At 36.8% G+C, this 18,346-nt stretch overlaps 1 protein-coding gene across 1 annotated transcript in view; it reads right to left on the bottom strand.

Annotated features, from left to right (window-relative positions):
• LOC134537318 (trissin receptor-like) overlaps positions 1 to 18,028 on the bottom strand; it is a 157,282-nt gene extending 139,254 nt beyond the window's left edge. The window contains exon 1 of the mRNA XM_063377620.1: positions 17,827 to 18,028. Coding sequence (XP_063233690.1) covers positions 17,827 to 18,028 — 202 coding nt within the window. The remainder of the gene's footprint in view (positions 1 to 17,826) is intronic.
• Between the last annotated feature and the right edge of the window lie 318 nt (positions 18,029 to 18,346).

Raw genomic sequence — 18,346 nt, 5'->3', positions numbered from 1 at the left:
CTTGTCTATTTAGCTAAGGAGTTAAGTGAGTTGTTTCGAACTTAAAATTTCTAGTTCTGAATGCCGCTACTGGATTACATATCAAACGTTTTCTTAAATAACTTATTGATTTTGATGCTATAGTTTAAGAAAATTAAATCATTACTTGTGTTTCTTAACTAATTGTTTTAATAAATTTTAATACATAGAAAATACTATTGATTTGGTTATCTGACACTATACTAAAATTAAAATCTTATTAATATAATCGAAGTGATTGATTATGAATATGTGAATATATTTTTATGCATATACAAAAACAAAGAAGAGTTTATGTTAATTTGTTTTAATATATAAATAAACAGTTTAATTATGTGCTAAGTGAAATTTCGCGCATTTGAAATTCAATACAAAAGGATTGTCACTGTCTACGTAAATGTCAAAAAAACCACCCCTATCCCCTTTTCAGACATTCTTAAAGCCAAATTTCAGTACTTCTTGGTGAAATTGTGCGAAATTGGTGTTTAAAATAACACCAATATTACCATCTTAATTCTCTAAATATAATTAAGAAAAAAAGAGGAAGATCGCTGTCTACACGAGATTTCCCCGAAACCACCCATTCCCCTTTACCGTCAACTTAAAACCGAATACTTGTACGTCTGGATGAAATTTCGCCCAAACGAGGAATAAAGTTAAATGACAATTAGGCTACTGTCTATATCTGTTCCAAAATAATAGAGTAAGGAGTCTCAGCTATTGCTATTGACAATATTCTCTCGACTTCATATAGCGTGATTGGCGTTGAGTGACTGTTTATTTTATTTTGCTTTACAATACTGTAGAAGCGTAAATAATAATATAGCCCTGTTTATGCCAACAAATACCTTTTTTAAAATAAATATATCAATATTTATCTGTGCTGGCATTTTTGGCACAACAAGTACGGTTAGTTTCGCTGTCTAGAGTAACCTACACTTCACAGAGATGAACGTTAGAATCACAACCCGAACAGTTCCGAAGTTTGCCGAAGTAAAATGTTAGGTTATGTTAGGTTATCGTAACTTAAATGAAAGTTTTTTTTTTGGGTTAGTGTTATTTTCACGAGAGATCGGAAAACTTCGGAGAACTTCGGGATCATTCGGGCTTCGCTCTCATCATTGTGAAATGAAGGCTTCCCTAAATTCAAATTTTGAATGGACACCCACTCCGTGGCCTAAAATCTCCGAGGTTTATGCGCCTCTAAATTGTCCTCTGTGCGCAATGGTAGTTCCACGGAAGTGACCACCCCTTGCCCCAGTTCCTCCAAGTTTCAAAGCCCGGGTCCAGACGGCTGGAGCTTCCAAACTCGACGACACTAAGTTCAGTCCGAGCAGCTCATGAGCTTCGACGGCTATTGCGCCGAGACGCTACAGCGTCGTCCCTCGCGATAATGCTGAAGTGTGTGTGTGTGGGGGGGGGGGGGGTGGCGTGTAAGTGGTGTTGGTGCTGAAGTTTCGCCGGACTGTGCAGTTGCTTCCCCATTTCGCGGTGAAGAAGACACGCAAGTGTCCCTGTGATGGAAGCTTAAAGACTGGCTGAAACATTTCCGCTCTTAGGAATGGAATATCTACTTGCATCAAGCTATAAAATCAACTAAACACCAATTTATACATGAGCTGTTATATAGGATGTCCCAATTTTCAATGGAAAACCCAGAACAGTTAATGACGGCTCTTAATAAAAAAACTCAAAATTAAAAAAAAAATTCTAATTTCAACTTCATAAGATTTGTATGATAATTTTAAAATTCCACACTGCACCAAATTATGAGATACTGTGAATACTACTTTTTGTCACGAAATCTTGAATAACCTTACTATTGATAAACAATTCAAAATAAAACCAACCATGTTACAATTTCGGAGAAAACTTCTTTGCTTAACTTGTGCGGCAAACATTATCAATCGGGTAACTTTGACTATTTATGATGTAAAAAAATATATAATATCCTAACATAGTATGTTATTTACTAAAATGAGCTATGCTTAAATGAGAACGGAACTTACATTGTACATTTGTGTATATTCTAGCATTTGCTCTTTACGACAGTTTTGTATGTTTTGTAGCCATGGCCCCATACCTATGAGGAAATCACAAAATCCTATATCTTTATTTTTTATCTTAATTTCTTACTTCGATAATTAAAAAAAAATCTCTTAGTTACTAACAGACCCATAAAAAAACCATTATTGCAGCGACTTCTTTGATTTATTCGTTTGTACAGTAGAACTGAAAAACTTGCACCTACTTAATTGTTTATAATTGGCCTATAGTTTACTTTAAACGTCTTGGAACACCATTAGCCAGAAGTAACTAGGGAGAAAGCATGAATAAATGAATTGCCACCAACATAAAAAGCTTAAGAGCCATACCTTGCTTGCGACCAATTTAAAAATAATATGTGAAATTACTTTTATCTTTATAACTTAACATTTTTTGTAATTTTTGTTTTAAATAGGTAAAAGGATATTCATACAAAAGGAAATAAAGTAATCGTAAAACGAATTAAAAGTTCATTTGACTGCAATAAGCTATGCCGTCGCCAGCGGTTTCTACCTTGTAATTGGCGGCCTTCTGCAATAAAAACCATTGCCTGGTTTGCGTAAGTCCCTCTTTGATGACTTATTTATTATTTAATACAAAAACTTGGATGCGTACTGGATAAAACACTACTAATAGTTCAAAATCAGAAGTTGAGAGGATCGTTTACAATCCTATTTTTAAATTAATTTTTTCCTATTTAAACTACTTGTGGAAACATTTAAATTATATATATTTAGGTTTAATAAATAACAAGATGTGCTTGTAAATAATTTTCATAAAATAAACTAAATTCATCAACTTGTATTCTTACATTTAATGTGAATTTAGATTTAATTAACGTTTTACATTTTATATAGTTTTTTCCCAAATATTTAGGTCTACTATCGAATACTTTCACTGCCCGTAGTTATTAAAATAATGAAGACAATAATATTTTGCAGTCAGTTGTAGATCACTAGGGTGCCTGGGAACACGGCGTAGACGGCATTGTAGCGTATTCCGGGGCTCGATAGAAGTCGATGATGGCAGAAATCTATCCGGAGAGGAACACCGGAAGTTACTGATCGTACTTCCGAACTGGTGTCCACAAACCTGTGCTCGCGGACTCTCTCGCAAACCCACTGCTTCACAAGATTAATACAATGGTTGGACACAAAAAAAAAAAGACACGTGGAATTCGAATCGGCCATGGAAATAAAGGGGATGTAATTTAAATAAAAACTTAAGGATTCCCACTTACCAACTGTGTGGGCTCGGACAATGTCCTCACGACACAGGAACACAAACTGGGCATGTTGGTGCGGAGCACAACACACACACACACACACACACAGACGAGGCGACGAAAATAACCTGGCCGACCAGTAAAACTAATTAAATCGAAGGAAGATTCCCGATCTGAGTGACTACATTGTACTCAACGCAAATGTTCTCACGAAACACCGACGAGAACACAGAACCAACTGGCTGCATCGAAGGAAGAAAAAGTTCCTTCGCCTTTTTGGCGGGGGCCAGAGGGCGCCGAACACGGACAAGCCATTCCGCTGAAGGGTGAAAGAAGTCCAGAATGTATTGCAGTTAGAAATCTGCAGTTTTTTTTGAAGATAGGGGAGAACAGTTGATAGAAATAAAAAAAAATTAAAAAAACCTCGAGCGAAGCAACACTTGAGCTTAAGCAGAGAACGCTGCTGTATTGCGGAAACGTTTGTAAGACGCGTGGGACGCGGAAAATATTTGGCACGGGCAGAGTCCAAACTGCGTTTGCAATAAGCAGGCGGGAAAGTGGCGGGATGTTGAGGCCCATTAGTATTGTTACATAAAAATTGCGCGGTCACACAAAAACAAAGTAGGATAGTTGCACCCTGTGATGTTTTTTTTTTTTTTTTTTGCTATCGTCTCCCCTACTAAATGCTATTTAATCCACCCTTTTACATGTAACTCACTCCGCCCGATCTTTAAAAGTATAAATTTTTGAAGTTATACTTCTAATGCGACTTCCAACAAGGTTGCGTTAAACGTTTAACGCTCCTGGGGAGGGGGAATAGAAAGAGAGAGAGCGAGAGTGAATGCTATTGTAAGGAATTAAGTAGAGAGTAAGAAAAAAATAAGATCCTGACAGTTTGTAGTGTCGTCATATTTGTTTCAATTTTCAATACCCTTTTTGTATATTACAATTTAAATTGCAGAAAAAAATCATTTTTCATAGACACATAAATAGTGAGTGTGTGTCATTTCTCTATGTCCACGAGGTCTCGCCGCGTCTATTTTCTCCTTGGGGCGAACCCGTCCGTTTAGTAAAATAAACCGCTTTTATCGTTGAATGATTTCATGATTTATTTCATAAAAAAGTTAGTTTTATAGACATTCAATAGGTCTCTCTCTCTCTCTCTCTCTCTCTCTGAAAATCAATCTATGAATCTTTACAAATTTATTTCCTTTATTTTTTTTAGTTTGATTTGATACAATATGATTTCACTAAAAATCAATTTCTACCCCTTCCTATTTTCATTTCCACATTACGAAGTTTAACTTCTTCCGCGCGGAGGGACTCCACGCATAATTTTTGCATGCAAAAAAACTAATTTTTAATGATGCCAAAGAAGTGTAACTTCTCACGCGCGTACCTAAGTACACGCACCCATTTTTTTTATTCATTACCAAAAGTGCTGCTTAGGTGAATGGGCGTATATTTTGTGCTGGAGCAATTGACTAAAACGGAGACGGAGATTTGCTAGCAGCGTGCTTTAGTCAAAGAAATCCAATATAGAATCAAGAAGAATACAGGTGAGAAAACGACTTGGCTTTGTATTCAAGAGAAGATAAAATATTTGTAGAGGACAGTTACTGACAAAAGGGCACGGTTATTAGTGCATACAATCATAAATGCAATTAAAACGTCGCCAGAACAGAAGTTCGAATTCAACGGGTGGCAGCTAAGAAGAGAGCAAGAGAAGGCAAGGCAAAAAAAAAACTATAGCAGGATGAAAAGGGTCCTCTGTTTAATAAAAAGTTTGACCTCGTACTGCGCTTTCAAACGTAGCATGAACTACGTGAGACGGGAAGCACTAGGAGATAAACGTGAATTGTAATCTACGGAGAAGATTGTTTTACTGACGATAACAAGAACGGTTTCATTTTAGTAGATGAAGGAGTTGAACAGAGAATACGCTTTTTTTTTTCTCTCGCGCTGAAAGCAGAGAATCACTGCAGAGTCACAAGCGGTACTAAATGGACGGGACTTTCATACCGTGTAGCAATCAGTTCACCCACCTAGCTCTACACAATTAATGCAGAACTCGGCAGAACAGAGGACCTGACGAACATCGCTCCAATAGAGTTCGCTTTCTTGCCCAAAAGAAAGAAGGGGGCTAGATGTAAATTACCGTTTTGTAAAATAAAAGATTTTTTACCGGGTCGTAATCCGGAAAGAATCATGATCAACTTCGCTTGTTTCAAACTTCTCGTCCAGCGTCATAGAATGGTGTAATTTACACTTCAACCAGTGTTTACGGCGCAAATCTCGAGACCTGGGGTTGGCGCAGGGCTACAAGAATGACGGAGAAGCGAGGCTTCACGCACGCATGCGCAGCGCTCTGGCGATGAACACCCCGTAAGGACGTTGGAGGCGGATTGCTCCAAATCCACAGCACGGCGCCAGGAGGAGAGCAACCAACAAGAGTCCTTTGACATACCTTGTGCGCCGATGGCTGCAGAATCCAAACCTTCTGGTCGACGTCTGAACACTGTGGGGACACAGAGCATCAAACGAACATTGCTGTCGAAGCGTGGAACAACAAGCTTATGAAAAAATTTCGCACTAAACAAAATTTCTACACCTTTCTGGAGGCACTGAAGCAGGAAGCGGAATACACCGGTCGAAAAAAAAATATGACAGGGCCTTTCTTGGTTCGACAGGATCAGAGATGAAGCGGCTGTACATAAAACTGAACAAGCAAATTGCCATAGTTTTGCACACATTCAAAACTAGTTCATCCAAGGACTTCGCCAAGAGTTTGAGGGTCTCGTCTACATTTAAAAAAATGGAATGACGTACCTGTGTAAGTCACAAGCAACGTAAAACCAAGTGTAATAAAAAAATCAATGACAGCTTCTAAACTGAATAATAACTAAAACTAAAAAAAAACAACAAAAATATCAACAACAAAGGACATATCCAGCTTCTAAATTGAATATAATAACCAACACGATAAAAAAATGTATGAAATAGGACATATCTAGCTTCTTAATTGAATGCAATAACTAACACTGGATTTTTCGTACACTGTAACTGTCCCACTTTCTATGCGAGAGCACAATTTTTCCAGGCGAAATTAACCTATACCACCGGTGATTGTTGTTATTCTCGTAGGGCGCAAATTTTCCACTTTTTGTGCGAGGGCGCAATTTTCCCGATCCCAGTAGGAGAGGAAGTGCCAAATCAACGAACTGACAAAAAGAGAAACAAAGCTACTGAAGCCTAGCGAGAATGCCCTTATAAAGAAAAAAAAAACTTTCAGGCCGAAAGACATGAAATAACAAAAGCGGAAATCCAAAAATTAAAATTCTCGAAAAAAATTACAAATAAAATAACATTAAAACACATAAAATATTTAAATATATTAAATTGACCTACTATTTTATAATAGTGGCACATTTAGCTTAGCCATTCGGGACACGATTGCTTTCTCACCGTTTGGCTGTGATTCTTGTGCTGACTGGCAATGAGCTACATAGCTACAGCGCACTAAAGTCTCTAAATATTTTCATAGTTATACTTAAATATCCATAGTTATACTTAAAAAAGCATAGTTACTCCCCCTAAAATTCTCGAGATATTTTCATAACAAAAATATCCATAGTTATACCTAAAAAATATAATTAAATAAAAAATTCAATTCACCACGGTTTTCCAACTGACTAAAAGGTTAAAATAATTTCTCCTAGCCCCATAGAGCTACATAAACGTAAACACATTCCTGACTCCATTACAGATTACCCTGAAAATTTTAGATTGTGGATTTTCAATAGCTATGAAATAACTTGTAGGTTTTTAAACGAAAAACGTTGGCACATGCAATGGAATATGAATAGTTAACCTATGTCCCTAAAACTTTTATTGCTCTGCAAATGATCTGTTGTGTGAGGTTTCTCAACAAAAGCCACTACCTACACTACTTACTATTGCATGCACCCCAAGTTTTTTTTTCGTTTTAAAACTTACAAGTATTTTCTTAGGTATTAAAAATTCACAAATTTTAGGATTATCTTTAATGGGCTTAGGAATCTGTTTGCGATTATAAATATGTATAGGGCTGGGATAAATTATTTTAAACATTTTTACCCTGTTTTTTAAACGTTGTAAATTAAAAATGTTTTTATTAATTATTATTTTTTGCTTTTGAGCATTGTGTTTGTGAAATTTTGTCATCGATTTTAAACATCTTGATGATATGACTGAGGCATTTTGCGAATTGCAGATTATTTCAGATTCTAAACCTGATACTATCTGAAATAGAAAATTTTTGTACCCACATACCTACAAATAATATATGAAACTGTTCAGTTGATAATACCATTTAAAATAATTAAATAAGCAAGGAAAATTATTTTTATAAGATTTTAAATTTAATATTAAAACATTGACGTGACAACGTCTAATAAATAGATGAACGCCGGCTGCACGCACGAAAAAGTGTCCCTTTACGCACATTGTCCCGATACGCTGTGTCCCGTTACGCTCATCGTACGCTTGCGCCGCATCTATCTCTCTTCCACTCGATTGGAACAACCATCAATTTGACTTTTTCGAGGTACATTAAACTTGAAACACTCCCATTCGTTTCCTACTTTTCCTATCATCGTCCTTTCCTTAACAGAATAACACAGATTGGAAGAAATTTAAAAGCAAACATGTATAAAAGTTATTGTTAAAATAATCTCTTGTTAAAGTAATAAACATATCTGATTTAATGAGTACACATAAAAGTATATTTATCAATTAAATTGTAGATTTCATTTCACTCCTTTTTGTATCCATACAAAATAGTGATAATTCAATTAAAATGATTCAATTTTATTCATAAAAGTATGCAATCATTTCATCAATGTTATGTTATGACGTTGTCACGTTAAACTATCGTCCGTATACCGACTTTACAGACAAACAATTTTTAATACCAAATCTTTAATAGTTGCCAATTTTAAATATTTAATTCATTTATTGAGCTGTAAGTCCTAATTATCGTGCCAGGAAGTTATTTTGAAATCAATTTAAAATCTGAGAGTTCTTTTTATATTTTGAAAAATTTTAACCGATAAAAACGATATAGATTTGTATTTTTTAAGCATTGAAATTGAGGGTAAAATGTGTTAATGAATTTGTAAAGAGCATCAAATAACATAGTTAACTTACAAAGTATTTAGGTAAAATGTTACATCATGTTTCTGAAGTTATTCCGACCTCCATCTTATTGAAAACGTAAAAGTAGCAGTCGGTGACGTAAGCAGCGCCTCTAGAGTTATGCATTATGCATTCCGCAACACTGTACTGTTCGGCTCGTAGCCTAACACCACGAATCCGTGGGGATTTATAAACAAAACAAAATTGTAATAAACAGATGGACAAACATACAGACAAGAAAGAGAGTCATTGTCATCTAGTTTTGAACTATGATAAAAATTCCAAGTCTCTAGTTCTTCGGGAAGTTAGTATAAAACCGATTGCAATATTTGTAAAGAACAGACAAACACACAGCCAAGAAACTAAGTTAAATAAACGTCGTAATGAGATACAAACTACAGAATAATAAAATAAATAAAATAATAAAACACTGGTAATTAAGTAGAAGCGTACGCAATATGATTTACTTCACCGCCATTTTATAAATAAATACATTAACTAATACAATGAGGAGTGGCACGACTATACATAGAGTAGTTGAGCCTAGCATGGCGAATGCGCGAAATATAAATTCTAGCGATATCGTAACTGACATATCCAGCATGGAGTAATTTGTATTCCGCCCCTGCCGTATCGTAGGTAGTTCCCCTCCCTCCCCCCACCCCGGGAATTTTGTTACATTGCGCTTTCAGAAGATTGCCCCGACGTCATTTTCCCAATTCTCCATCGGCAAAGAGATTGGGTAGAAGTAATTGGCTTAAAGCATTTTGTGGCCGGCACTGAAAATAAAATAATATCTTTATGAGGAGACCGCTCAGAAGTGGTAAGGCGAATTTATGGATTTGTATCGAAGAAGGAGAAGCGAAAAACAAAATCGTTCAATATTAGGCGAGAAATGAAGGAATAAATAATGGGAGAAAATCTAAAAAAAAAAAATAGTTATCATTTTATATGTTAAATTAACTTTTTATGATTATTTATTAAATAGTTGTTGAATTATTAATAAAGGCATTTTTTTCTAAAAAAAAATTAGAAAACTTTTATTCAAAATATTTGTTTCAGCTAACAACACTACATACCAAAATTAAAACTTCAAACTTGCTTTGTTTTTTAATCTCTGGAGTGTACAAATTAGCATGACTCAGTCATATGGAACTCAGTTACTACTACTGATTCAAATAGACTTCGAAACATAAAAATAATTATTTTTGGATACATTTGTAACAAACATTTAGTTAATTATAATCCAGAACATTTTAACTATAACAACCATTGAAACACAGAACACGCTTACATCACCGTTTAGGGGGAAATTGGCAGATACTGTTGAAGTAATAACTATTTTGTTTGAAATTGACGTCAGAAGACCTCAAGTGGAGAACATTGAGAATACATCAGCCAATATTTAAGGGCAGGTAAATTTCCTCCGGGTTTATTCTGTTCGGAAAAATAAACTCGTGACTGAAGACCAAATTTATTAGAACTTGGTAGAGTACCAGACAAATTTCAAAGACAAAAACAAAAACGGGTAGCAAAATGGCTGACAGGAGAATCATACATGTAAGAGAAATATTTGTTAAACTCTTGTGGTACGGCCAGTTTCCCCTTGAAATATACTTTTTTTTCCACCGACCTTTTTGTTTAATCCTAATACAATCCACTAAGTAAAATTGTTACTCAACTTACATTCATTAAAATTAAATTTGAGACAATATTTGTTTTATTGCAGGGAAGATTATTATAAAATAATAAAAAAGAGCTACATTGTTCATAAATTTTAATAACGCTTTATTTCTGCATAGGAATACTTTTATTTATTTTATTGAAAACATGAAGGAAACCATTTGCAATCCCAGTCGTTTTTATAAGCGTCTGACGAAACAGAGAAAGACATGAAACAATGAGAATATTTGAACGACTTTATTTTCTGTGTCCTTTTTTTCTGTAATTCAGCTGTCATGGAACTTAATTTATTTAATTTGTGAATAAAAAATAATTATTTAGTTTCCCAAAAAACTCGTGAGACGTTAACAGAAAAATGAGTGCTTTCGCGAGAAAAAAAATTCTTACTGTTTGGCGTGGAACAATCGTGACAACTGCTGGCCGCAGAAGCATGTAATGTTTAATTTAATGTCACGAGAAGCTAACAATAGAAGCAGGGCAGGGCCTGTAAATGACATGGGAAATCTACTCAAGCTGTAATTCAATTAACGCGAGATGTGTATAGCTCGTGCCACGTACAGGCAGTTGAAACCACGTCTCTTGTGAATGCTTCACAGGATAACATTAAATTATGTTTAAGTATTTTTGCTTCATCAGGTAAATAAATGCTAACAATTTGACTTAATTCAGTGAAAAAATTACAGCAACTATATAGGTTTAGCCTAATTACGATGTAAATTTTAGCAATTTTAGGCTAGTTTGTAAAAATTTAAAGAAAACTTATGTTTGATATTTAAAAAAATTCTGATTCTCGACAAATAAAATAATTTACGAAGGCATAGTCCCTAGATTATTAAAAAACTAAAAAGTTTAACTTTCATTTTCTTAATCTCTAAAAACGCAAACTTTATTTTACTAGTTATGAATCCCTTGAACTGCTTAAATCTATTGTTATGGTTATAGAAAGCACTTAAAGCAGTTTTTTGGTCTATATATGAGGGAGAATAAAAATAATGGGCTATTTATGACGGAATAAAAAGATTTGGGGAAACCTCTTATTGTGTACTCTATAACTTTGTACTATAAATTTTTACATTTATGCATGTTATATACATGAAATTTTACGTAACTTCGTGTGTTTAGGCGTTATTGGTGGACAATATATTTTTGAATGTTGCCCATGTATCATTAATTATTTCATCCTTGGCGTAAAACTTTGATTTTTATAATGCTAAAAAAACTTAATTCGAATAACTAATATAACATGCATTTCTAAAATTCTAATTTGGTGTCATGTGCACGTAAGACCAAAGTGAATTTCAGTAAATTTAATAAAATAGTATGACATTTACATTAACTATATTAGCGATTATTAGGGACACCTGTATTTCGCGATTTCATTTCATGTCAAGGTATTTCACAAAACACTGTAGCTTTTCTAAGAGTCATGGCTAATTGTGAGGGTGCAGCAGTACTGTGGCCACATTCTCATTGGCCCCGTCAAGAGCGGGACGACACCTCTCACCGACCTCAGCCAATAACCACAGGAGAAAAGCTGCAGTATTTTGTGAAATACCTCGACACGAAATGTATTCGCGAAATACAGGTGTCCCTAGCGATTATGCATCTGCTCAGAAACTTTAGTTGACTTTTGTGCAGTCCTACCGCAAATAAACTCTAGAAAATGGTAGATATATAGGTTCGCCGTTATCGTGTATGTACTTTTTAAATTTATTTCAATCACTCTCCGTTCTAAACCGATCTGAGTGTCAAGCAAGATGTTGTATATATCGTAAGGGGCGTGTATTATTCGCCATAAAATATCTGATCGCTCATTAGACTGCAAAAAGTTATGCCTGCAATAGCGATCGTCCCCTCGCCGTCTGCAAGATATGCCATTATCCTGTTCGGCCGGGCCAATCAGGACGCGTTTGCTTCCGCACTGGACGGCTGTGATTGGTGAGATGACAGTTTAAAAACCCGGCCAACCACAACAAATTACAGACAATACTACAAAGTTTCAACTTACAGCTGGTCTGAAAATCCTTTCGCAAAAAATACATTTGTATTGATTTATAAAACTCTATCATCATATGGATGTTTTGTTTTGTGTCTGGATGTTAGTTACTTAATTACATTTTTACTATGGAAACAAATTTGATTACTTTTTTTAACATAGATAGCCCATCTATTAGAGAAAATACAGGATATTATTTATCCAGCAAAAGAGTACAGTTCCTTGGGGAAATCAATTAAAATCAATTTTAAATTAATAATAGGCAATAAGGGTCGTAGTATCGCAATGGCCTACTAAATATGTTTAAAATTTTAATACATATTTGCATGATTATTAACTTATTTATTTATTACCAAAAATCTAAAAATTTAAAATTTTTACGACTATATTATGATAATAATGCGGCTTCAGTTATTTCCATAGCACAATGGATAAATATGGAGCCAAGTGCACCAGGAAGTTTTGCGATTAAATATAACTTGAACCCGTCAACAAACGCTCTCAGAGCTACTGATTTATATTTTGACGACCAAATACACCAAGAGATGTATAAACTTCACTTAAAACATCTCATGACAAATGCTATCGTATTCTGCAATGTAAATATTTCGTCAATTTGCATTCCAAGTAATCTGGTACTATTGTAAACATATAGTTGACGCTGTAGATGAAACATGCTTTACTATCATTAACTGCTTAAGTTACCAACACCATAACAAATTATACTATACGAAGTAAAAGTGAAAAAAAAACTTAATAAAATATTTTAGATATTTTTTTTATCTTGAGATATCACATCATATTTATGCACTAAGAAACATTTTCCTAACGGAGTTTAATCAAGCCAAGATCCTACGTGCAAGGAACTAGAATATCTACTCCAATTAGCTCCAAACATCCTAAACTATAATAACAGTTGAAATAAGTTACAAAAATACCATTGTCATATTATTATGCACATTTGATGCATTTTAACATTGCACAGCCATCCTCAAGTACAACACCAGTCGACTTCGATCCCTCCGGTGGCATTATTGAAGCTGTGTTTTGTCACGCAGTACACCAACTGTTCTCAAGACGGGGGTTGTCCATTTCCTCCAACGTAAGCTCTAGCGGGTCAAGTCTCTTTGGTAACTCTGAGCGCGTGGAAAAGTTATCTTTAGAAGCCACTAATTGAGCCTCAACCCGACTGGGCTGTGGTGAAAACCCTCCAGCAACTCGTATCGTGTGTTCTGCAGCAATTCCAATTGTACGTGGGAAGTGTGGCCAACTCCCCTTATACCGGGGTAGTTGCACACGTCCGCACTCACCACGCCAGTCCCGCGTACGCGTCGCCACTGACATACTGATACTGAGAGTGTAAAGAAATTAAGTTTAACAGACACGCATCGACTGGTCTAACATTTGGCAAGTGCGCAAAAAAATATATTAGCATACTAAATTTTCCGACAGTCCTGGAAACTCTATCGTGATAGGTATAATAATGAATTACCAAACCAAAGATGCTCAAACTTAAATACCGTAAAAAGCCAAAGGGACTTAAAAGGTAAATTCTAGGTATCATTTAAATTGGTATAATTACATTCACAGTGTAACGACATTGGTTTACAGACACTCTTGCAGTATAATTAATTCTAATCTAAAGTCCCAAAAAAGTCTATTATGGAGGAGGGGGGAGGAACCGAAATTATGACGTTCTTCAGCCTATATAATCCAACCACTAAATCCCGTCGCCGCACTCTGTTTTAAATACACATCTTCTGTAAATCGTACCAGCCGGGAAAATAAAGTACTAAAATCCAGTTCTCACACTTACTTGGTACTGAAGCATACCTCTGAAGCCGGAGACTCCCGGTGTCGGGCGTAAACCCCACTCACTATTTGCGCTTCTAGCAGCGCAATGCTTCTGTGGCCCGTGCACTAGCCACACACCATCGCGCGCTCGTGTAACACCACGTTTTTCGCTTCGCCAAACGTGCCATGGCATTACCGTCATATTGCCGTTCTTGTTCACGTAACGTAACACAACTTCCCCATGGATGGGATGCGATTCCTACATTCACGAGCAGTTCCGCGGCCGGCGGTCAAAAACACACTCCTCTCGAAAACAGCTGGCAGCCGCCTCCCACTCGTCACGTCAGCTGACGTTACCCCCCTCCTCTGCTACCACCCCTCACTCCGCTAGATCGTTCCGGTTACTTCTCGTACGTCCCACTACAGAGTAAGAGTACTTAACGTAAAATAAACCAAGTATACAATTAAAAAGTTACAATAAATAAATAATAAAATACACCATTAAATAATATAAGGACATAAATAGTGTTATAAAAAATTAAATCATCTTAGAATAAACTTTACGTAAAATAAAAATAATAATAATATCCAAGACGACTGAGGCCGCCACAAGTGGCCTCAGAAGTTATTTCCAGTGGAATTTTAAAAGTTACAATACTGTAACTATATTACTTGAAATTACTCTCTGAGCACTCAGGAGACTTCCTTCCCCCTTTGTTGTTCAGGTGGGACACTTTTGGGCAGGGGTAAACCTTGATTCCCTCTTTTGAAAGAGCTAAGGGTAACGCGGAGGGACATTAGCTCTAACTTATGTACCTTCTTCACTGTACTCACCGTACTCTTTGGATACAAGTGTAAGTATGTATTCGACACTTCTATGATTTGGTGGCCTTTTCTTCTTTATCAAAATGATGCCTCTCCACAATTGTGGTTATTCCTCTAGAGAGGAGATGTTAACAATGGGAAGCCCGCCCAAGTGGAGCGCATGAAAAAAGAAAGAACAAGTTGTTTGTAGGAGGCAGGTGATTGGTGTGGGGTATTAAATAACAAACTTCGGCACTGTACTGACAGTACGTTGGCGAGCAACTATGTTGCTTAGGGACGGTCCCGTCACTCGCTCTCTCGTTCCCTCCAAAGTAGCCCATTATACTTCCAAATGGCGCTGGGCAGCCGGGCATTAGTCATGCCTCGATGGAACCTGCCAGTCGCTGATGGAACACAGCCCCCACCCCCACCCCACCTCTCCGGGGTTTGTCCTCACGCCAGCGAGGCGCAGGTAAACAGGTCGATGGTGCACCTAGTTGCGGCTGCGAGCGACAGATGAGTCCGAATAATTCATCGGCCTCCCCCTGTCGCGCCTCCCAGACCCGTCGCCACCCCCCCTCTTGATCAAAACCACCAAACTACCCACCAACCTACCCCCTTTTCCAACCACATTTTTAGGGCCGTGTGGCTGATGCTGTTTGATCGCTACCCCCCCCCCCCCCCTTCCCTTCTGATTCTCCATGTGTGCCATACGATTGTGTACATTTCGGCTTGTTAAAGGGGGTTGCTAACTAACATTTCAGCACTGTATTCGCCCTAACGGTTATACCTGATTCCCACAATTCTTTACACAGTTGTAAATATTTCTAATATATAAAGTTTAGCTAAAATTATATTATTCTCAAAAGCATGACCTGAAATACCATTACTAGCAATTTTTAAAATTCATCGTCCTCGAAAAAAGACTAAATCTCCAAGCTGGAATTTTTTTCACTAAATAGTCAATTTTTCAAATTACCATACGATAAAAAATTTTCAGTTGTTAAAAATTTTATTGTCTTGTGTTCATTTTTTCAAATTAATCAATTATGTAGAGCTGTAGACTTAAGATATCTCAGTTTATTTCTTAGTATTTAAATTTAAATGTATAGTTTCTTTGAAGCTCTGTAAAATAATTTATGTTTTTTTAACTATTCTATTATTGTATTGTTTTGTATTATTGTATTATATTGTTTATGGACATCCATTTAAATTGACATTGTTCTAAAATAAATATTACAACTTCTGTCATAATTAATACTGACATTTCATTTTGACCACATCTGAGCAACCCGTGGTTGTAAAATTGACTATGACATTTACATTGAACACCGAATCGTTACGTGAATATATGGTTATATTAGTCTCAATGGTTGGCCACAAATACAATTGAGGTTACAAGTAATCAATATTTATGTAACGCTACCAAGCTAATTGTGCCTACTATAATTAGTGACGCTAAGATTTTATCATTCTTGACAAGCTACTAAGATTCCAAAAAATTTAAGTTATGAAATAACTGAAATCAAGAAATCTGTTATTAAATATTTTATATTTTAATCATTCCCATTAAGAAATGATGAATAATGAATTTAGATTTCCATCCATGCTATGCATGACAGATCTTAAACATGTCGCATTTATCTGCAACTCCATTCCGAGCGGGATTATTGACTTGGCTGCGTTATGAATCGGCATGATTTGGTTGCAGTGAAACATTTTAAAAGAACTCTTTTGAGATGGCAGTCTCCACATGTGTGCGCGGGATTGGCGCTGGACTCGAAATAAACTTTGAATATATATACTGTATAGAAGTCGCGAGTGGATAGGATTTTCCCTACGTTTTTCAGAAGCGTATGATGAGCAGCTTGGGAACTTCACCGCTGCAGTGCGCTGCCGTAACGCCCTGTATCGTCGTAGTTGTTATTTACACGTTAGAGCGCAGCACTGTCGCCCGCTGTCATTCCCCGCACCCCCCACCTATCATTCACTGCAGCTCAATGTCGTTCAACGGGAGGGGGAATGGGTGTTTGAAGAGTTTGACACTTGTCCGCTAGGGACCACCACAAGTCGATGCCCTAGAGATGGTGGCGATTGCGGCGGTGAATTAACCAACTACCTCAAAACCGTATTAGAAATTTTAACCTGGGCTGGCGACTTCTATACAGTATATATATATTCAAAGAAATAAATTGCCAGACGACGCTGCTTCAACAGATAAGCAGTGGCGTAGAGATTTCGGGGGAATTCGTGTCATTGGGATCAACGACGAACGAGAAGATGGAGTGAATTCTCAAACCAATGGAAGAAAAGCCTTGAAGTGGCTGGCGCGTCAATGTGGGGAATTTCCGAAACGTGCTTATTTCTATTAAACTTTTCACATCCGCTCATCACTAGGTACAGGAATAATTCGCGGTTTCAATGATCTTTAAGGAAGACTCCACAACCCCATACATACTCGGGTAAAATCTACCCACTCATTGGCTACTGATTTGTGAGACCTGTCAGCTGGGATGCTTGGAATGCGACACTACTTTGGTTAAAGATTTTCATTGGATCCGAACCCTTCAGGTTAACTGTGAACCAATCACAGCAGCACTATGAATGTACATGCGTTTGGATTCTAGCATAACGCGGAATGAATCCTGGAATATTTTCCGGTCTCCACTCATCACATTGAACTGGATAAGATATAACTTATCCAATCTTAAAAGTGATGAGGGGGTGCAAAAAGTATGTATTTTTCACAAAAGAAAATTTTAACAGTCAACAGAATGTTAAAAGGGTATGCCTTCAATAGGATTTCTTTATGGTAAGTAGCGACCTTCTGCAAGCGAAGACATTGCCTTGTTTGATCCGACCAATCATAACGCGTCTGCTTCCACGCTGAATTATTGCGATTGGCGGAATAAAAGTAAACATTAAACTGCAAAAAAAATTCAACCAAATCACGAATCACAAACAACGCTGCAGTGTTTAAACTATCACCTAGTCTCGAAATCTTTCGTCCAATAATACATTCCCCCTTATTTTGTGCTATACAAGAATGTAAATGTGGAGCAAGTGGAGAAATAATCCTACTTACCAAAGAAGCAGAAGGAGAAGACAATCGTGTACAAGGTGATGAAGATGGCGCGAACGTCTTGCCTGTCGAATATGTAATAGTCTTCGACGAACGTGACGTTCACACTGAGATCCGAATCATTTCCGTAGTAAACCTCCCTTGGAGGGAACGCGCCTTCTAAGAATATCTCATTGTTTTGCCACGAAGAGTTTGCGCCGGTCATTATGGAACGTTACCAGGGTTTTTTTTTATCTTTTTTTTTTTTACCTGTCGTCACATGTCACTTAACGCACAGGCTCATGATGTAAGGGTTCGCGAACTGTCGCGAAAGGTTCGACGAAGCCACGCTCGCCTCTACTGTCCAATGCGCGCGAGCGTGGATCTTCATGGTTGCTCGGTCGCCCAGTCCACTCTGAGAACACTCGAACAACTTATTCTTCACGCTCATGCGCCACCCAAACCTGAAACACAAGACGTAAAGCTCAATTTTAGTAAAATTAATCACTTCACAAAAAAAAACCAACATTAATATCAATCATCG

The sequence above is a fragment of the Bacillus rossius genome, chromosome 12, assembly GCF_032445375.1.
Source record: "Bacillus rossius redtenbacheri isolate Brsri chromosome 12, Brsri_v3, whole genome shotgun sequence".
In the NCBI taxonomy this organism is placed as follows: domain Eukaryota; kingdom Metazoa; phylum Arthropoda; class Insecta; order Phasmatodea; family Bacillidae; genus Bacillus; species Bacillus rossius.
Note: the sequence above shows the minus strand (reverse complement) of the source record. Positions and strands in the feature narration are given on the sequence as shown.